At 40.9% G+C, this 21497-nt stretch overlaps 1 protein-coding gene and 2 non-coding genes across 5 annotated transcripts; all 3 read left to right on the top strand.

Moving 5' to 3' along the window:
* The first annotated feature begins 1796 nt into the window (after nt 1-1796).
* Nucleotides 1797-4971, top strand: LOC144007924 (triple functional domain protein-like). 3 transcript variants are annotated; one of them, XM_077507904.1, is made up of 7 exons: nt 1797-1824; nt 3290-3492; nt 3631-3777; nt 3862-3973; nt 4221-4333; nt 4433-4558; nt 4700-4971. In XM_077507904.1, the coding sequence occupies exons 2-7, from the start codon at nt 3337-3339 to the stop codon at nt 4898-4900; spliced, it is 855 nt and encodes a 284-aa protein (XP_077364030.1). In that variant the 5' UTR covers nt 1797-1824; nt 3290-3336; the 3' UTR covers nt 4901-4971. The 3 variants fall into 3 exon arrangements, with proteins under 3 accessions (XP_077364030.1, XP_077364033.1, XP_077364031.1); XM_077507907.1 differs by having other exon boundaries at nt 1815-1818; nt 3360-3492; XM_077507905.1 differs by lacking the exon at nt 1797-1824 and having other exon boundaries at nt 3240-3492.
* A 12572-nt stretch (nt 4972-17543) lies between these two features.
* On the top strand, nt 17544-17734 carry LOC144008163 (U2 spliceosomal RNA). The gene has a single exon (XR_013280688.1). It is a non-coding gene; the product is annotated as a U2 spliceosomal RNA (small nuclear RNA).
* Nucleotides 17735-18960: 1226 nt separating this feature from the next.
* Nucleotides 18961-19125, top strand: LOC144008254 (U1 spliceosomal RNA). The gene has a single exon (XR_013280767.1). It is a non-coding gene; the product is annotated as a U1 spliceosomal RNA (small nuclear RNA).
* The last annotated feature ends 2372 nt before the right edge of the window (nt 19126-21497 follow it).

Genomic DNA, 21497 nt, shown 5'->3' with positions numbered 1-21497 from the left:
ACTTTTACCAAATCATTCTCCTCTATGTACTGTAACTGTGTAAATGCACTAACAGATGCGGTCTTATGTATTACTAAGAATTGAATGTTATTTGTATTTTTCCGTTCATGTGCATCAGATTTCAACAGAAGAACAACCTGATGAAGCAGGTGTCACAGACTTCACGAACGCTGACCAGGTGACTAGATTTCTTTTTGAATGTTGATGTCGAACTTAATTTTTCAGAAGCAAGACGTTTGTAGTGGAGGGTGCAGATATTAGGGCTGCACAATCCATGGATAAAATCTTGTCGCACGAATGGCTCATGCAATATGTGTATTGCAAAGACATGCAACAAATGAATATTGGACTGTATACTTCAGTCTGGCGATGAGTGATATGGCCAAAAATAAAATCTCTTTTTTTTCACCACTTCTACATTCAGGATAATTACAATTTTAACCAATTTTTAATTTAATAAACCCAACAAACGTTTTACTTTGACCAATCAGAGACAACCTTAATTGTGCATTGCTGTAAAAGAGAACAGTATCGAGAAGCATCACTAACAATAAATAACTTAATTGGATAAGACTAGAGCACAAAGAGCCTGCTTATTTTTCCACATAAAAAAAGTGTATTTCTTTTTTAATTGGATTACAAAGACATTTTAGGTTCATGTTCTATATCGAAATAATCTCTCTCATAATATTCAACACCCATGTCGCATGTTGTTCCAATACTGCGCAGACCTCGCAGATACACAGTCCTCACAATGTAGTAGTTGTGAATAACTTGACACTTTGAGGACAGTGAATACACTGTCAGGGATAAATACGTTTTCGGGGCTTGAAGTTACACATGCAGTCCTCACAGTTCATACTGTGGTCAGGTATGAACTCTGAGGACTGTGTGTATTTTCTCTTCAATGTTTAATTGTGTAGAAGATTTTTACACAGTGACGTTATACTACATAATCATATCAATATTGTCAATTATATCCCCTGTAACAAACTGTTTATTAGGTCTTGATTAATTAGAGACTAACTGTAAGCAGAAGTTGAACGAGTCACTGCATGCACTTTACCACTCTGCAATGATTATTGATTATTGCATGTGGGTTGATTAATTGGCAATCACATGATTTGGAAAAATTAGACCTCACCAATTAACACAAACCTCTCGTGCTGACTTATTTATTTATTTATTTTTTCAGAAAAAGTTTGCATTCACAATACTTTAACCTATTCATATTCCTCTATGAAATGTAACTGTAAATGCACAGGTACAGTCTTGTTACTAGGAATTTAATTTTAATATTTCATAAATTTTTATTTCATCTGCACCAGGTTTCAACTGAAGCACAACATGGTGAAGGAACAGTTGTGTCAGTCTGCAATCAGTTGAAATCAGTTTTCGGAAGCAAGACGTTGGGAGTGAAGAGTGTAGAATAGATGCAAGGGCTGCACTATATAACTAACAAATCAATAATGGTCTATTGCAAAGACGTTTAAAATACAGTATCCAACAATAAGATTGTATGGGCTAACATTCCAAGAAGTTGTGGAACTTGAAATTCAAAAATATTACAAATTGAAGATTTGTTGGCAGTTTGGTGATTTAGATTATGCACTGCAGTGCACCCACCCCACCCCCTAATTAATTTATGGTGGATTTTAGAGGTGAACAAACTATCATTTTTATTTGTTTTTTTTTTTTGTTTTTTTGTTTTTTTACAGAAGTGTAAACATCAGGTGGTTTATTCACATGTATCAAGCTTGGATAAATGTGCTGTATGTTTTGGACCTCTCGCTGCACTAAGATGGACTGGTATGCAATGTAATGGTGGGTATTTTATCTTGTGTGGTATATGTATCGGTAATGAATCTTTGTTTCACTCAACCATAATTTATAGTGCAGGCATTTTTCACTGAATGAATATAATTTAGTCAAGATGATAAATTATGACCCATTATATGTTTATACCTCTCTTTGGTTACAAGCAGCTAAATGTTGAACAATTGTCTTGTCTTTCACAACAACTGTCTGATTCAATAAAATAGAAAAGTTATTATTATTTTTCTATGTGTGTGTTTTGTCGAGTCAAATATGTCGTTAAAATATCAAATTGAATGTGTAATGCCTGTGAGTCGGTATAGCTGTTAAAAGCGCTTCGCAAACGTCCTCTTTAATTTGTGTTGCTTTTTCCAAACTTTTTCTTATGTAAACTTTCAGTGTTGATTTTGTGCGTGTAACTTGTTGTTAACTGCACAATTTTAGCCGTTACGTGAGAGAACCGCGCTTGTTGTGGCTGCCTGTGAATCGACAGTTGTTAAAATATGACCCCTTATAAAATGGCTACAAATACCAAAGTAAATCAATATGGCGGACTTCCTGTTTAGCATATGGCTACAGAATACTTTTTTGTCGATTGGTTGGTAGATTGGCTATATGTGTGACATCTAAAATTCAAATTTGCCCTCTTTTTGCGTTGTTTTCAAGGCCTTACTGCGTTTATGACAGTTTGTGTTCTGATTTTTTTTCTGTTTGTCAACTATGCTAGAAATCTACCGTTACTGTATTTTGAAACTTCATTTATTTATTTATTTATTTTAATATAAAGTTAAAAAAAAAAAAAAAAAAAGTTTCAAACTTCATGTTGCATTCAACCTGATGGGACGTACGTCGAACCGCCATTACGGAGGGAGCTATAACACTGGAGAAAAGAAAAGATTTAAAAAATAATAATAATAATTATCTGTAGTCTTTACGGGGAAAACCCGGCAGCTGTGGTTACCAGGCAAATAATGAAAAACAAGAGAAATACAAAAGAATAGTGTATGAAATGTAAACAACTTTACTGAACAACTTTGTTATTTTGTTGGTATTAAATGTACAATAAACAGAATCTGATTCATAACAAATTAGTATAACAGCAGCATGTGCCTGGAAATGGTAATTCATCTTCATTTGCTGCTTTTATACTATTTTGTTCTGTTCAATTTACATGCAGAGTCTGTTTATTGCACATTCAATACCAGTAAAATAAACAAGCTGTTCTGTAAAGTTGTTTGCATTTCCCCACTGCATTTATTACAGAATTTCCCTGGTAACCGCCGCTGTAAAAACTGCTTTTTTATTTGTATTTTTTTTCACTGTATATTGTTTCATGTGTAATTTATGTACGTTTTATTACAGCTGCTTTTGTTTTTGTTGTGTAAGTTAGGCTATATAATTAGAAATGCTGCCTTGAAATCGTGCTTTCTTTGTGGCAACAATCTTCTGACTGTTCTCCACCTCTTGCCTACAGAAGTCCGACCAGAGTGCTTTGAAAGTTGAGCAGTGCACACAAATAGGATGTTCTGCTTTCGCAAATCCAGAACCCACGACATGGACCTGGACAGAGACTGCGCAGAGGGTGCGACATTTGACTGGCCGCAGCTCTTGAGCAAAACGCCAAGAAAAATCAAGCTGGTTGTCGTTTCTGTGGCCTTCTACAAGACCTCAGAAAAAGTAGGACAAGCATTAGATGTCAATGTTTGATATTGGATTCCATAAAATGAATTATCCTACCTTGATGGCTCATTTGAACACATGCAATTCTGGGGAACAAGAAGAATACCACGGACTGACTTAATTTCTCCCTTGCAGGTGTGCCATGTGTTGGACTGCCTGGAGCAGGACTATCAGCGAGAGGAGGACTGGTGCGGAGGAGCGGACAATCTCCACCCCAAATGTGAGGCGGATTTGACCCTCAGGATCAGGAAACACTTGGAGCAGAAGGAAGTCTTCCTCAAGGTTCAAATGACACCTGGAAGATACAAACATAGTTTTGCATTGTTATACCTCTTAACTTAAGAGTTTGTCATTTTTGTCATTGAGGCGTGCAGTATGGCCAGGAGAATCGCGGATATCTTCTTGAAGTACATGGAAAGGGACGGCGTCAAGATGGGAATGCAGAGTCACGATGACGCACAAAAGGGAGAAGTTCAAAGTCAGTATGGACAAAATAATTAATGTATTTACCAAAACGAAGGGATTCATATAGCCGTAACCAAATGCTCTCATAAGAAAATTGTACAAATCAGCGTCTTTAATTGAGCACAAATTCTCCTTGGAAAAACTATTCAATGCACCACTAGAAAATTGGAAAGTATTGAAAATAATTGTAAGAATTGTAAAATGCCGTTCTAATCTTTCATCATCTGTTACCCTAATGTGTGATTATTTTGTTGTCATAGAAATCCTTGCTGGCCTGCTGGAGAGAGAAGATCGTGTCCTTCACTTGTGGAACATGAGGGAGAGTTTGGAGCAGTGTCAGAGTTTTGTGGCATTTGAACGTCGGGCCAAACAGGTCAGTTAGAAAACATTCGTCTCTTACTTCCTCATGAGACTCAATCAAAAACATCACACGTCCGTTTGTTTGTTTGTTTGTTTGTTTGTTTGTTTGTAGCTGCTTGGGACCATTCAGGACATGGGTGAGGTTTACCTGTCCACACACCTCTCCACTGGCTCTCGCATCCACAAAAGCAGGCGGGAGCTTTTGAAAGATCGCGAGGACTTGCACATCATTGCCAAGGTGGGTTGCACATCACACTATAATTCACACATTGTTAATAGCAGTAAACTATTTCCCTTTCTGGAAACTTTTCAGTGCGACAACACAAATATAAATTTCTAATACAAGCATTCAAAAATATTCTTACACACTCATCTGCAGGAAACAGAGCAGTGCGTGAAGCTGCTCATCCAACAGTCGGACGACTACTGCTGCAAAGGTCACCGTCACGCTTGTGAGGTCAAGAAATGGGCGACAGAATTGGACAATTGCTTCCAGGACTTTTCCCTGCGAATGGACAAGCACAACCGCAGCATGGAGAAGACCTTGGGTACCTCGTCCCACGCCACCCAGGCAGTTTGACTAATTGGACCAACTACTTTCAGACGCTGTAAATTTTGTACATATCTATTAAAATAAAGTTGAAAAACCAATTGCCTTGCTTTATTTTAAGCCAATGTAGAAGCCAAATTAAAGTAAAAGTAGGAGCGTTGCAACTTCGATTTGCTGGTGTCCAAAGCTAACTTGGCTGGAAGCTCATTTGAATGGTTTTGCTCTTTGCAGTCCTATCCCATGTCCACTGTATCCATTCCAAAATATATTGTTTGTGATCTTTTTTTTATTTTGTCCTGATTAGCCTATTTGGGAATGAATTAATCCAAAAGTAATTAAAATGATTCAAGTTGCATTATTTTAATATTACAGTACTTGGATTACATTACTAATTTGATTTTTTTTTCAACTTTGTCAGAATACATTTGAAAAGTAACCCTGCTTATATATGGAGGACCAAAAGTGCCAACATTAAATAAATAAATACACAATTAAATTCCCTGTGATTATTTAATTATATATATACATATATATATATTCACTTATTCAAATTATTTCATGGTCGCTGTTTTGCGGTGTTTCGTGAATTTATTTTATCTGTCAAACTCGCCCATCAAAGTTAGTGGGCGGGGCTGAGGCCTGATTAACTCAAATCCTGTCTCACCCCGGGTTTTCACCGGATGCGGTTGCGGTGCGGTTGCGGTGCGGTCCGGCGACGCAAGCAATTAGATTCCATTCATTCGAATGGTGCAGTTTACACCGCTTGCGGGTGCGTTGCGTGTCGACTGCGTCTCAGCTGTGGCGTGCCGCAAGCCTTCCGCAAGGATAGACCTATTTTCTATTTTTGCCGGACGCCGCAGCGGTAGGCCTCCGGCAAATGGCAAGCTAGCACAAAACACATCGAGCGGGACAGGAAGACCGAGGCAGTTTCAAAATAAATTTCCGGTTACCTTTCAGAATAAAACACTCGCCAGCTCCTATTTCGCAAGTTTTTCAGCAAAACGTGACGTGGGCGTCGCCGGGCCATGTGCTCATTCACGGTTTAGACACCAGCGAACATGGACGAGGAGAGGTTTATATTGGAGGTGGAAAACCACAAAATAATATATGACACGGCACATCCTTTTTATAAGGACTGTAATGTATTGTGAGTTTGATGTTCGCGATTGCTTGTTGTGCCCGTCTCGCTTGCCGTACTGAGCGGCAGCTGGACGCGGAAGACAGAAATAAAGAGTGGACCCGCACTGACCCGACTCTCGTTATTAATATACTTTACAAGGACAACCAAAAAAAGGATGCTGCATGGAATCTCATATCTTTCTGCTTCTCTGTTGAGCAGACTTTCTGTATGTTTGTCGTTGTGAAATGCCACATGATCGCGCGCGCGCGGTCCCGCGAGACACGTTGGGAAGTGGGCGGCGACGGAGCTGCCGGACCGCAGCTGTGCGGAGCCGGTGTGGATTGACAAAAAAATTGACCCGTCCGGAGCACGCAGTCAAGACGCACCGCACCGCAACCGCACCGCAACCGCATCCTGTGAAAACCCGGGGTTACTGTGATACAGTCAGTTGCTTCCAGCTCATTGCCTGCCTTTGTGTAGAACCTATTTTGATTATCATTCTCTGTCCAGATCTCCTGCACCTGCTGAAGCCCTACATTTACCTGCCTGCCGAAGCCAACCCGCCTGCGGATCACCTATCACCTGCCTGGACTCGACCCCCACCTTGCTCTACTTCTCACTACTGTGTTGACTGATTAAAAACTCTCAAGTGACTCTGCCTTCCTCCCGTCTCTGCACTCGGGTCCTCCTCCCACGCCCTCAAACCTTTACAAAAACAAAAGTTCTGTCATTTCTATTTCTTCTGCCATAATTGTTATATGCAGTGTCACTGCATCAAACTCATCATCAGTTTACAGGTAGTCAGTCAACTGTGACACTCGTAGGTGTGGCATTGTTTTCGTTCTCATATTTATGCTCAGAGTGACATAGTTTGTCATCTGCCATTCTATCTCCCTTCTTTACACTCAATTCCCTCGCTTTTTGTAATAAGGCGTCAGCTACCATTTAAGAATTTATTTAGGATATATACTGCGTCGTAAAAATGCAAAGATCCTACACCTTTCACATAGCGATATCCCTTTTTCTACTCGGCTTATCTTTTTACTACCATGTTCCCATCTAATGTAGACACCAAGACTAGGCCTAATCCCATTTAATATAATTCTGCTTACTGGTTTCGTTTCATCTTTGTTTTTCATGTTCACCTTGTTGAAATAAATGGGCGTTTTTCCACCAACAACAATTACCAGGGTCATTAAAATTCCCCAGGGGGCATCCAAGTACCATCTCGGCAGCAGGGTCTCGCTAACCTAGGCTGGTTACTTTGAGGGGTCAGTGTTTTTACATCAGCTCGTCTCAATCAAACTCATTTAAATTAATTACAGAGAACTCTAAGACACTGTAAAAACACAATTCTAAATTCCCTGCTGATCTTTTACAACCAAAAACTCACTTTACCCAGAACTCAAAGATCCTGGGCTTGTTGGTGGAAAAGCAGCTATTAATAATTGTGCTCTTTTAAGAACATTCAAATTCAATTCTAAATGCCATTTTTCATCTTAATCAAATACCAATCTCAGCTATTCATTTATTTTAAATAACTCACCACTAATATGTTTGCCTTCTAAACCATTTTAATAATCTTTTCCCTTCAATGCCTATTTTACGTATCAGGTTCTGGTGAGGGAGAATTTGTTAAATTTCACACTCAATCACAGCAGGAGCGAAAACAGAATTCAATTAGGAAAACATTCCTCCGTGTAACCAATCTTTTATACAAACTTTAGGACTATATTCAAAACAACATTGTAAAGGCTCTTTCTTGCAATTTTATGTTGTTCTCTAATCTGGATCTGCATGAGTCACACCAAATCTATTCGTAAATGCAAACACCACAGTAATGAACTTTTAGAACATTTAACTCCTCGTAGGCTAAGTATTTTCAAATTCAGTCAATAAGGTTTAAATTACTACCTGTCTTACTCTGTTAGAAAGTCATGAAATCATTGCATTTCCATATAGAAGCTTCTACTATCAGTGCGATATCAAGGCCTTCCCCATTTGGCAATTTGCCAAATGGTGCCTCTACACACTTTACAATATCGTCATTGCTGAAAACCATCATTACTTACTTAATTCAAAGTTTCAAATTTCTTTAAAGGGATAGTTCGGATTTTTTGACATAAATCTCAATTTCATCCTCACCTCCAGTGTGTGCGATCATCACTGACTTACCACTGACAGTGTTCTGTGACAAGAGTTCGGCTCCGGTGTTGGACGAGAAGAAAATAGCCCGGCAGCTTAGCTGGGGTCTTATAAATAAAGCGTTTTTCTTCCCAAACAAGTTGTGTTCAAAAGAGTGATACATTTGCATCACAATACTCTTTTCCCGAAAAAATCAGACGCCATTACCGCCGGGTACTATTTTTCTGTTCGTTCGTATCACTGCGCGGCGCCCCGCATGCAGCGAGTAGCCTTCCGCCGTAATTATAACTCCGAGAAGTCACGGTAACATGTCTGACTACGATACTGACGAAGAAGAAAATGTTTTTAGCGCTGAGCCAAGGGGGTATCTTTATGAACCCGAATATACTGATGTCGAAATTCGTCAGATGGATTTACAACGTACACAGAGTGAGAGGAGGGATCGAGAATTGGTTGTTGCTGGAGCCTCAGGTGACTGAGAAATGGTGGTGTACTTGCTCGAATTGTGAACTCATGCCGACAGAAGTCGAATCCTACTGTTGCCGTGAATGGGAGCTCATCATGCCACAGATGCAAAACCTTAGGATTGATGAGCAGACACGGCGCTCCGCATACGCTTATCACGCACTGCGCGTAGGGCATCAACTGCCTAAGGGGGCACCAAAAAACAAATCAAGCCTGTAAAAATAATCATTTTAGTAATTATAATATCAGTGTCTAATATTTAAAATAAAAGCTTGTAAAGCATGTTAATAAATACAAAAAATAACGTAGCATTATTTACTCGACGAGCGGTATCGCTGGTCTACGTTGGTGCCCCCCCTCCCCTAGTAGCTTGCTCCTATTAGGGAAAGGGGGAGGGCTGCGGGGTGCACTTTTGCTCCAACGGAGCAAACTACTGTACTAGGGAAAGGGGGTGGGGGTGGGTGCACCTTTGCTTCAACGGAGCAAACAAGTAGAGAAAGGGGGAGGGGGTGGGGTGCACTTTATATATTCTTGGATATCTGAACATGTCATCGAAAAGGCATCAAGAATTGGGGGCGGAAAAGAGGAAAAGAAAAAACGAGATGATGCTCGCGCGTCACTTGCAGGTATGACAATGACAATTTGTTTGTTTATTTTGTAACAGCTACGTTTACATGACCACAGTTAGCAAAAAAAAAAAAAAAACACTCAAAACCGCCGCAGTGGAATGGTTGTGACCAGCACGTTCATTATACGGTATGTTAAATAGAATATGACGAGACAATATTGTTTCATATGGAACGCCAACGAGTATGCCGACATTTTCAAGAGGTTCCTAGGCCAAGAGCGGCATGTACTGGTGAAAGTGTAATTTGAAAATAATAATAATAGTTCTAATAATAATAATAATAGTAATCATTAGGGGTGTTAAAAAAAAATCGATTCGGCGATATATCGCGATACTACATCGCGCGATTCTCGAATCGATTCAATAATCGGCAGAATCGATTTTTTTTTTTTTTTTTTTTAGGATTCACACCTTGAGCATGGAAGAATGTTATATGAACGGAACATTAAGCCTTAATATTTTATTTTAATGCTGTTCAAACATGAAACAGATTACAACCTCTATAAGACTGAAATTTCAGATAAATAAATAATACATTTTCATATAAATCTTACACTCTACAAGCTTACTGATTAGTATTTTCTAAATTTGAATGAAAAAAATCGCAACAATCGACTTATAAATTCGTATCGGGATTAATCGGTATCGAATCGAATCGTGACCTGTGAATCGTGATACGAATCGAATCGTCAGGTACTAGGCAATTCACACCCCTACCATCTTAAGGCTAAGTAGAATTCATCATTTCATATTCATAGTTTTAACATTATGTCCAGAATTTTTACATAGTGCCCTATCAGCCCTTCTCTAAAAAGGTAGATTCTTAAAATTTTCATGTACCTGTGTTTTAAATATAGGCCTGCACAATACCATAATCCTAATCAATTTAGAAAATGTTTGTACCATGGTTGGTTCAAAACCATATTTCATTGTAGAATCCCTGAATATTGTCTTGTATTTCTGAATACAGGATCAATGCTTCAATATGTTCAAGGAGCATTTCATACCCGAACATAAATGCGGAAATTGCACAAAAGCTGTCATATGATGACCTGATAGCCGATTTTGCAGCCCAGAAATGGAGACATGTGCCTCTGTAGGGCCTCTACTAACTTGCTTGCACTTTATGTTCATTTCCAGATGTTTATTTGTTAATAGTAGTGGCATTGAGTTTTATTTTAATTCATTTAGCTTTATTTATTTGAGTATTTGGTGTCATTGTTAGTTTTATAAAGACTTATTTATCACTTATTTTTGTGAACATTTTTAAAACTTCAATATTGACACTTAGAAGTAGGGCTGGGTATCGATTCAGATTTCCAGAATCGATTTCATTCGATTCACAAGGGCCCGATTCAATTCATGATTCACAACAATTTTCGATTCAGTTGAGGAATTCATGCAGCACATATTTTAGACAGTCAAAAGTACCAATGTTGCAAAGAGTAGAAACTTCTTGCTCTAATTTAATGCATTAGTAAGAATATGAATATTTACATTAGGAATTGAATCCATTGCAGTTACATTAATCTGTTTCATTTAACATGGCCTGATAAAAACAATATTATCCATCCATTTTCTTGACCGCTTATTCCTCACAAGGGTCGCGGGGGGTGCTGGCGCCTATCTCGGCTGGCTCTGGGCAGTAGGCGGGGGACACCCTGGACTGGTTGCCAGCCAATCGCAGGGCACACAGAGACGAACAACCATCCACACTCAGAAGCACACCTAGGGACAATTCGGAGCGCCCAATTAACCTGCCATGCATGTCTTTGGAATGTGGGAGGAGACCGGAGTACCCGGAGAAGACCCACGCAGGAACGGGGAGAACATGCAAACTCCACCCAGGAAGGCCGGAGCCTGGAGTCGAACCGGAGTCCTCCGAACTGGGAGGCAGACGTGCTAACCACTCGTCCACCGTGCCGCCCACAATAAATAATTTAAATAAATTACAACCACAGCACAGGCTGTGTAAATTGACAAAAATGTGGGGGTCGATATATTGATACATGGTTTTATGTATCGATATTGGGATATGAAAAGGTGTATCGATATGATAGCGATATATCGATATTTCAAACCCAGCCCTACTTATGTTATTTTGTTTAATAAAGTAAAACTGACAATACTCAGATCAGTTCATTTCTACCAGGGGAGGGGTGATGGGGTGTGCGGACGGAGTGTTTTTATCCACAAAACATTTATGCTTAGGGCACCAAAATGGCTAGCGCCGGCCCTGCAGATGAAGTACCATTTCCAGGCACATGCTGCTATACTATTTTGTAATGTTATGTATCAGATTCTGTTTATTGTACATTCAATACCAGTAAAATAATTGTTTATATTTCATCGACTTTTTTTTTTTTTTTTTAACACATTTGCCTGGTAACCACAGCTGCCGGGTTTTCCCCGTAAAGACTCCGGAATTTTTTTCCTTTCTCCAGTGTTATAGCTCCCTCGGTAATGGCGGTTCGACGTGCGTCCGATCAGGTTGAATGCAAAATAAAGTTTGAAAATACAGTAACGGGAGATTTGTAGGATCGTTGACAAATGGAAAAAAATCTGAACACACACACACAAACATGAACGCAGTCAAACGGTTTAAGACAGTGGTGCCAAGTCCGGTTCTCGAGAGCAGGGCCGGCCCTACATGATTTGGTACCCTAGGCGAAAATGTACATGGTAGCCCCCCCCCCCCAATCCCATAAAAAAAAAACACACACACAAAAAAAATATAGATATATTATATTTAATAGCACACCACACAATAAATACCAAATTCCACAAACAAATAAAAATAAGAAAAATAACAGAAGTACAATGCAATGCAACTTTTTGTTGCAATTTTTGCAAAATGACAGTATTTAAAACCTCAAAATGTTTTCACTATGTACATTAATTGTGTAAGATACAAAAAATAGTAAATGTATCAATATACAAACTTTGATATATCGTAAAACTTTGGCAATAAGGTGATTCACAGATAATGTGAATAGTGTGCAAAAAAACTTCACTAAATAACTTAGGAACATAACGGCAAATACTTAATAGTGCACGCCGGGACCTCCTTGCAGCAAAGGCATCATTTTTTTTTTTTCTTAATTTATTGAACATATAAACAGATGAACAGCAGAGATAAGGGAAAAACAAAAAAAAAACAAAAGAGAAGAAAATCCCAATAAAATAATTGACACGACGAGAGAAGGTAGGACTCAGACGCAGAGTGACAGTTAGCCAAAAAGGCTGCAGCTTTAATAGCTCGAAACAAAAAACACCTCTCAAAGAGGGAAAAAAGGCTGAACAAAAAGAGCTCCAAACTGGAGATACAAAAAGGGCACTCAAAAACAGGGACAACAAAAGGCGCTCCACTAGGGAGGAAAACAAGGGGCAAACTAAGGGCACAAGGCAAGGCAAGGCAAGGCAAGACAAGACAAGACAAGACATCAAACAAGGACTGTGGAACGAGGACTGTGAGGACGCTTCCATGCACTGAGATGTGACACTTTGGCAACTGAGGGGAGAATGCAGGTGGCTTTTATGTCCGGGTTGATTGGAAACAGGTGGTGGTAATCATGGGCGTGGACCGGTAATCAGTGAGCTGCAGGAAGGTTAAGTCACCTGGGGTGAGAGGAGAGTTAATACTTTCAAAATAAAACGGGAACCTGACTGTGAAAACAAAAGCATGAACCGCCACTCTGGTGGCGGCGTGACAGTACCCCTCCCCCCCTCAACGGCCGGCTCTCGACGGCCCAGGAATCTCAGGGTGCTCGTCATAAAAATCGTCGATGAGGGAGGGGTCCACGATGAACCGGGCGGGCACCCACTGCCTTTCTTCTGGCCCGTATCCCTCCCAATCTACAAGGTATTGGTGTCCCCGGCCCCGCTTCCTGACGCCCAATAATTTCCTGACCTTATACACTGGGCCCCCCTCCACCATCTCCGGAGGGGGCGGCGCAGGCTCGGGCGGGACCAGGGAACTGTCCTGGACAGGCTTGACCTGGCTCACGTGGAAGGTGGGGTGGGTGCGGAGGGATCGAGGCAAGCGAAGGCGCACGGCGGCAGGACCTATGGTCTTGGCGATCGGGAATGGCCCCACGAATCTTGGGGCCAACTTTGGACAAGGTACTTTGAGGTGAAGGTTCTTAGTAGAAAGCCATACCTTCTGTCCTGGCTGGTATTGGGGTGCGGCCTTCCTCCTCCGGTCAGCAGCTCGTTTCACTCTGTCGCCTTGACGCTGTAGTGCCAGTCGAGCTGCTGACCAGATTCGGCGACATCGACGGACCATGGCGAACTGTTGCACCTTCTTTCTGGATTCAGGTGTGGGCCAGTCTCTGACCGCGCTGACCTTCTCCAACTCCATCTGAGATACGACGAATCCCAGGAATGAGAAGTACAAGTAATGGTATCTGCATGGAAAAGGCTCTTCTCAGCCTTTACATTGAGCTGGTGTTCTTGTAGACGTTTCAAGACTTGGGTAACATATTGCTGGTGGGTTTTCAAGTCCGGTGAGTAGATCAAAATGTCGTCGAGATAAACATATACGAAATGGTCGATGAAGTCCTTGAGCACATCGTTTATCATGGCCTGGAATACAGCCGGCGCATTAGTGAGTCCAAATGGCATGACCAAGTATTCGGAGTGGCCTCGGGGAGTATTGAAGCCGGTTTTCCACTCATCCCCTGCACGAATACGGACGAGATGATAGGCGTTGCGGAGAACCAATTTGGTGAATACCTTGGCTTGCTGTAGCTGGTCGAATACTGATGACATCAAGGGCAGAGGATATCGATTCTTGACTGTGATTTCATTCAGGGGGCTGTAGTCAATACAAGGGCGTAAAGAGCCATCCTTTTTGCCCACAAAGAAAAAAACAGCTCCAGCTGGCGACGACGATGGCCGGATAAGTCCGGCTTTCAAAGAAGTGTCTATGTACTCGTTTAGGGCCTTGCTTTCGGGACCCGAAACCGAGTACAATCTCCCCTTGGGAATGGTAGATCCAGGAATCAACTCAATCGCACAGTCATAGGATCGATGTGGGGGAAGTGACATGGCCTTGGTCTTACTGAACACTTCTCTGAGAGGATGATAGCAATTGGCAGGGCCCAGGCTACAGGCGAGCTAGGCGGTCGCCTAGGGCGCCATCTTGTGGAGGGGGCGCCAAATTGCAGAAAGGAAAAAAAATAAAATTTAAAAAACACAAACACAAAAAGCCCTCCCCCCCTCTCGTGTTTTATAGCATAAAATGTTATATAGCAAATATATTTTATTGAGTTCCTTTTTTTTTCTTATTACTTCTATTTCAAATAAATGACTGTGAGTTCACGACCTGCTGTCCTGGCGCCCTGAACCTGACCCGCTGCTGCCGCTTACAATGAATGAAAGGTAGGGGGAGGGGTCGTATATCATCTCAGAATGTAGTGGCAGCACTTTAGAAAGATAGATAGATGGTTGGCACACTTGTGTTGTTTATACATTGACATCGACAACAATGAAAAGGTCCAAGCCTTCACGTGCTGCATTAAGAAAGCGGCGAAAGGAGGAGGAGGAAAAACGGGCCCAGGGTAGAGGTATGTATGTCAGTCAATCATCATTGTTTATAAAATAAACATGAAAATAGCGTTAGCTTCTTAGCTTGCTTGTAACTTGTTTACTGCACCATTACATCCATGCTAGTAGCTACTTTGCACACAAGAGTGGGGCAACGCTTGCTGAGTTTAAACTAAAACAGCCAGCAAGTCCAGATACCTGCAAATGGATTTGCACAAGTCATTGTTTCACATAACCACATTAATTTATTAATTCATTGAAAATAAGAATTATGTGCTGGTTTAATGTAAACATCGATATAGTAAATGCATTTTTTTTTTTAACTAGATGCGCTGAGAAAATATTTGCAGCCACAACAAGCACCTGCAGAAGCTGTGGTAAACAATCCTTCAGTGTCATCTTCACCAAAGGCTACTGAATGTAAGTGCATGGATGGTGCATTTAATACAAACAGCCATAATTTCTGACATTGTATTCTATCATAATGCAAATGGATTTGTTTTCCCTGCTTTAACACCAAAATAATTTGAAGTGATGTATTTTGTTTCATGTACAGCTGAAGCAACAGCCAGTCAAGCACCAATCAGCAGTACTTTGAGTGACACAAAGCTCGATCTTCTAGATCCAGGTGACTATTTCAGTTATATCAGCTATTGCTGCATCATGTACAGTGCTCAGCATATATGAGTATACCACCTTTGAAAAATGTAAAGATTTTGTTCAATATCTCCCTGCGACCCTTGTGAGGAATAAGCGGTCAAGAAAATGGATGGATGGATGGATGTTCAATATCTCAATAAACATAAGAATAATTTCCAAAATATTGACAAAATGTTTTCTGTAGAATACGCACTTGACTCACAACATGAAAGTAAGGTTGTAATAGGATGCATAGATTACAAAATCTTAAATTTAATCAAATTAACTAATGCAAAAAAAAAAAAAAAAAAAAAGCAACCCACAACAAAAACGACTACATCTAGTATTTTCTATGAACTCCATGACTGTTATGGGTAGCAACATGTCTGCTCGGCCTGGAATTAACAAGCCTTTTTCTCGGGGTCTACTTATTTGTGCAATATGTACTCTAATAAATAAAAAAAAAAAAAAAAAACTCTTAGCAGAGATGCAGTCATTTCTTACCTGGCCAAAATCCAATATGTCAAGCATGGAACTTTTAGTTTTTCTAGAGGAGAAAAAACTTCTCTAGAAATCTATCCCAACATGTGGGTAGCACTCAGAGTGGCCGCTACCATACCAGTGACTGTAGCATCAGCTGAGAGATGCTTTTCCAAGCTTAAACTAATAAAAAAACTATTTAAGGTCTACCATGTCACAAGAACGGCTAACTAGAGTGGCACTTATCAGCATCAATCAAGAAGTATCCAGGCAGCTATCTTTTGACGCACCAATTGATGCCTTTGCTGCAAGGAGGTCCCGGCGTGCACTATTTTAAGTATTTGCCATTATGTTCCTAAGTTATTTAGTGAAGTTTTTTTGCACACTATTCACATTATCTGTGAATCACCTTATTGCCAAAGTTTTATGATATATCAAAGTTTGTATATTGATACATTTACTATTTTTTGTATCTTACACAATTATTAATGTACATAGTGAAAACATTTTGAGGTTTTAAATACTGTCATTTTGCAAAAATTGCAATAAAAAGTTGCATTGCATTGTACTTCTGTTATTTTTCTTATTTTTATTTGTTTGTGGAATTTGGTATTTATTGTGTGGTGTGCTATTAAATATAATATATCTATAATTTTTTTTGTGTGTTTTTTTTTTATGGGATTGGGGGGGGGCTACCATGTACATTTTCGCCTAGGGTACCAAATCATGTAGGGCCGGCCCTGCGATAGCCCATCCACGCCAATGCAAGCCGTTGAAGTCACAGGGCGGCCATCTTGTTACTGCCATCTCGCGAGAAGACAACTGTAAACTACACGGTATTCGTACAGATGAGATATATACAGCTCGTAGAGACCGGAGGCGGGGTGAGGGATTTTTACCGGGTGCTCACTATATTTTAACAAGTTTAAAAAAAATAAATATAACAAGTTAAAAAATAAATTAACAATTGGACAGGTATGTACTGCTGCTTTGATTAATCATGTAATTTATACATGTAATTAAGGCAAGTTGTAAAATGTCTGAAGTCCTCTTGTTTTATGTTTAATTCATTTAACACACCATAAATCATGCTGTTTCTTACTTAGTACTGTTTCAAATGTTCTCCAATTTTGATACTGTACATGTATAGTATCGTATGCCGAGAAACATTTCTTCGGCCTCGCGACCTCAAAATTCTTGGCTTATCGGCTATCCAGTCATATATATAGATCAGTGGGTAGGTCACGTGATTGTCTTTTCGAGAAAATGTTGATCAAACAGCTCTTCTACTGTCGGCCACAGCATTAAACCAACAACCGATTGCTCTTGCAAATTGATATTTTTTTCATAGTTAAAAAAATAATAATAATTCCCTCAGGCATCAAGTACAACATCAAGAGGTAAGTTTATCGCAGCATTCTATTGGTCCCACGTGAACCACGTGACACAAAACATACAACACACGAAGATGTGAAAGCATTCGATTGATGTGCAGGTTGAAAAAAAAACAGTTTACGGAACTTCATTATTATCTGAGTATAGTTGTTTGGCGTGTCGGCATGTGACCATTATGATGAGGCGATGTGAGCAACCGTAACTTAAGGTTGTAGTCTCTGGAATTAAGACCTCGCCCCTTTCACTGTGTTGGTATCGCTTCTAGGCCTTTTGGCTAAGATCAAGTGTAGTATCTGTTCTTATCAGTTTAATATCTGATATGTCCCCTATCCGGGGACCATTTATTAAATTGATTTTTGCAACAGGGAGATGGAATAGGGGCTTGCTCCGTCCACTCCACGCATCGACCTGGTATTGCAGTATCTCCAGGAATGGTGCACCCCCTGACAAGGTTCAAGTAAATACATTTGTTCAACAGAAAGTACCTACACCACCAAGTATTATCTCCGTCAATTTAGTGTCTGTATGTACGTTGTGCACGCGGCGCCACTTCTATGGCCTTCCTGGGTGGAATTTGCATGTTCTCTCCGTGCCCGCGTGGGTCTTCTCCGGGTACTCCGGTCTCCTCCCACATTCCAAAGACATGCATGGCAGGTTAATTGGGCGTTCCAAATTGTCCCGAGGTGTGCTTGTGAGTGTGCATGGTTGTTCGTCCAGGGTGTTACCCCGCCTACTGCCCACAGCCAGCTGAGATAGGCTCCAGCACTCCCGTGACCCTTGTGTGGACTACGCGGTCAAGAAAGTTATGTTTATTGTTTTGATGTAGTCGGATAATTTGTCAGTTTTATTCCAATTTGAAACGTTGCATGTTTTACCGTGCGAATGGGCGCAGTTTAATGTTATGTTAATTATTATCTCTCGAAATGCCGTAATGTGTCGGTGCCGCTATGCATTATGGGAAGCAATTGACTGTCGACTCAAACTTAAAATACTCAAATAGAAATTCATGTGTTAGTTAGTGAATTTGCGTACAGTCAGGGGCGTCACGAGGTTTCATGGAAAGGGGGGTGGAGCTTAGACCGGAGGAGATGGACAGATATGAAAGGAATACAATACTGTGTCAAAGTTAAAGTCATCATTAGACTTGAAATGTTATTTCTGTCAGTAAATATCTTCACTTTCTGTTCATTACTCTCAGTTTAAACTAGTCTTAATGCACATTCACTGAGATGTTTCATCTTCCCAATATTAAATCCATATTTACTTTTATAAGATTTTTAGACTCTCGCTACTCATCGTTTCCTACATAGGTGGATGATGATGATTATCATCATCCACTGACGACAACCATAAGTGAATGATCTTTTAACTCCTACGTTAGCGTGAATTGAAGTATAAAGTTCCCTCCAAAAACCCGCTTCATCGCTCAGCCAGGAAAATCACATCATGCATTGTAGGGTGATTATTAAACAATATAACATGGGACTTTCTGCTGTTAGCTGGACTAATTGTTACGACCAGCAGACAGTGATGAGGACTTACTTTATTCTTCAGAAACGTCCTTGTATTCCGATGCGTGTGTATTGTGGTTCACAATTTCACGTGTTAGGAAACCGTCACTTCACATAGTGTGCGCGTGAATGACAATCGCGCTGGCGTCGTATCCAACTCATACTTACCTGGCAGGGGGCGATACCATGATCAAGAAGGTGGTTCCCCCAGGGTGAGGCTCAGCCATTGCACTCCGGTTGTGCTGACTCCTGCGAATTCCTCAAATGTGGGAATCTCGACTGCATAATTTGTGGTAGTGGGGGACTGCGTTCGTGCTATCCCCTGATAAATTTGTTTAAAAAAAATAGGGAAGCTAATTTTGGTGCTGGACTTCTGACGCTTGCAATGAGAGTGAGTTCAGTTTATTACCGTCTATTGGGTCGAGGTGAACCACGTGCACAAAACATACAAGAACAATCTGACTAGTGATGGCAAAATGAAGGCCCGTAAAGCAGTGAAGCCCTGCAGTGAAATGCTTCACACACACGTCGGGGCTTCCAGATGATTCATTTCCTCGACTACGCCATCATGTGGACAGAAAAATATATAACATGCTTGGTGCATGCAATAAAATGGTGGGGTGTAAATCATGCTCTAAATACAAAAGAATATATATTTGAAGGGTGTTTTAACATGAATTGTTCTGTGTTACTTTGTCTATGTTTGTGCTTATGCAACAAGTGAAAATGTGAAATGAGGTAAAATAAAGTGCTTATTCATTTTTATTTAAAAACAATATTTTTTCCGAAGTTTTTGGACTCAGGCGGTTTCTTTTTTTTGCAGAGAATTTCACCTGCTTTGGAAAAAAAACTCTTTCACATGGTACTGATGAAGCAGGGGTGCATCGATATGAGATAGCAAGTTTGTATAGAATTGGACGCGTATATTTCTGTGATTCCCAGTACTGAAGGGGACTTTCAACTGTGAACAGAAAAATGTGAATTTGAACACCTTCATAAATCACAATGCTCCAAAACGTTCGATGCGCTTGTTAAAAACAACGGTTGTGGAATATTATTGAAAGTGTGCTGGGTCTACACTCGTCTGGCCTAAATCTTCGGTTAGAAAGATTGCAGCGAATCCAGAGATGGGGTTGAGTGTCTTTATTATTTGCCACAATGATGGCAGAACATGGATTTGTTGATTGTTGATGGCAGGGCCGGCGCTAGCTATTTTGGTGCCCTAAGCATAAATGTTTTGTGGATAAAAACACTCCGTCCGCACACCCCATTACCCCTCCGCTGGTAGAAATGAACTGATCTGAGTATTTGTCAGTTTTGCTTTATTAAACAAAATAACTTGTAAGTAGGGCTGGGTTTGAAATATCGATATATCTCTATCATATCGATACACCTTTTCATATCCCAATATCGATACATAAATCCATGTATCAATATATCGACCCCCCCATTTTTGTCAATTTATTTACACAGCCTGTGCTGTGGTTGTAATTTATTTAAATTATTATTTATTGTTTTTATCAGGCCATGTTAAATGAAACAGATTAATGTAACTGCAATGGATTCAATTCCTAATGTAAATATTCATATTCTTTATAATGCATTAAATTAGAGCAAGAAGTTTCTACTCTTTGCAGCATTGGTACTTTTGACTGTCTAAAATATGTGCTGCATGAATTCCTCAACTGAATCGAGAATCGTTGTGAATCATGAATTGAATCGGGCCCTTGTGAATCGAATTAAATCGATTCTGGAAATCTGTTAATATACAGGTTGGTGTTATTTCCTGCTTGGCATTGCTGCCTGTCGCACCTCCTCCGGTGCCCATGGGTCAGCTGCAGGGTCATCAGCCAGGAACCACCAGTCATTGACGTTTCGCCCCTTTAATCCTGGAACGTCTCCTGGTGGCGGAGCAGTCACAGGGACGTCTCCCTGTCACCCCCTGCAGCTGACGTCGGGGTTAGCTCTTTCCCCAGCTCCTGTCCTTCCTCCTCAGCCAGAGCCAAAAGCTGCCTTTCTCTGCCTCCTCTGCCAGATCTTTTATTGCCTTCCGGAGCTTCCCTCCAGTCACTCCTGCCTCCCTCAAGAGGCGTGTGGCAGACAGCCCCACATAGCCTCGGCAGCCAACTTCTACTGGGTAGATGGTGGTCTTCCAGCCTACTTCCCGGCACTCAGCAGCCAGCTCCGAGTACTTGGCCTTCTTGTGCTCAAATGCAGCCTCGAGCCCTCCCTCTGCTGGTACAGTCAGCTCGATGAGGTGAACCACTTTTGCCTCGGTGGACCATACTACGATGTCAGGGCGGAGAGACGTAGTGGTGATCTCTGTGGGGAACCGGAGTTGCCTGTTGAGGTCAACCCTCATGTCCCACTCATGGCCGGGGGAAAAGGGCCTTATGATGTTTCTTGGCCTGGTGTACCTTTGCCCCCCTTCTGTGACAAAGCTGGTAAGGTTCTCTGCCGATGGTGATTCTTTGCAGCCCTGTCGACACCCCTCCAGCACCTCAGCTAGCTTCCTCAGGACCTGGTCATGGCGCCATCTATAGCGTCCCTGAGAGAGTGCAGTCTTGCAGCCCAACAAGATGTGCTGGAGGCTTGCGTTGGGAGCGCTGCAGAGTGAGCAATATTCTTCGTTGCCGAACCAATGGTGAAGGTTACGAGGACAGGGAAGCGTGTCGTAAGTTGCACGAATGAGGAAGC

Source organism: Festucalex cinctus, chromosome 19 (assembly GCF_051991245.1).
Source record: "Festucalex cinctus isolate MCC-2025b chromosome 19, RoL_Fcin_1.0, whole genome shotgun sequence".
Lineage (NCBI taxonomy): Eukaryota > Metazoa > Chordata > Actinopteri > Syngnathiformes > Syngnathidae > Festucalex > Festucalex cinctus.
The sequence above is the reverse complement of the archived record's forward strand: the minus strand, read 5'-3'. Positions and strand labels throughout refer to the sequence as shown.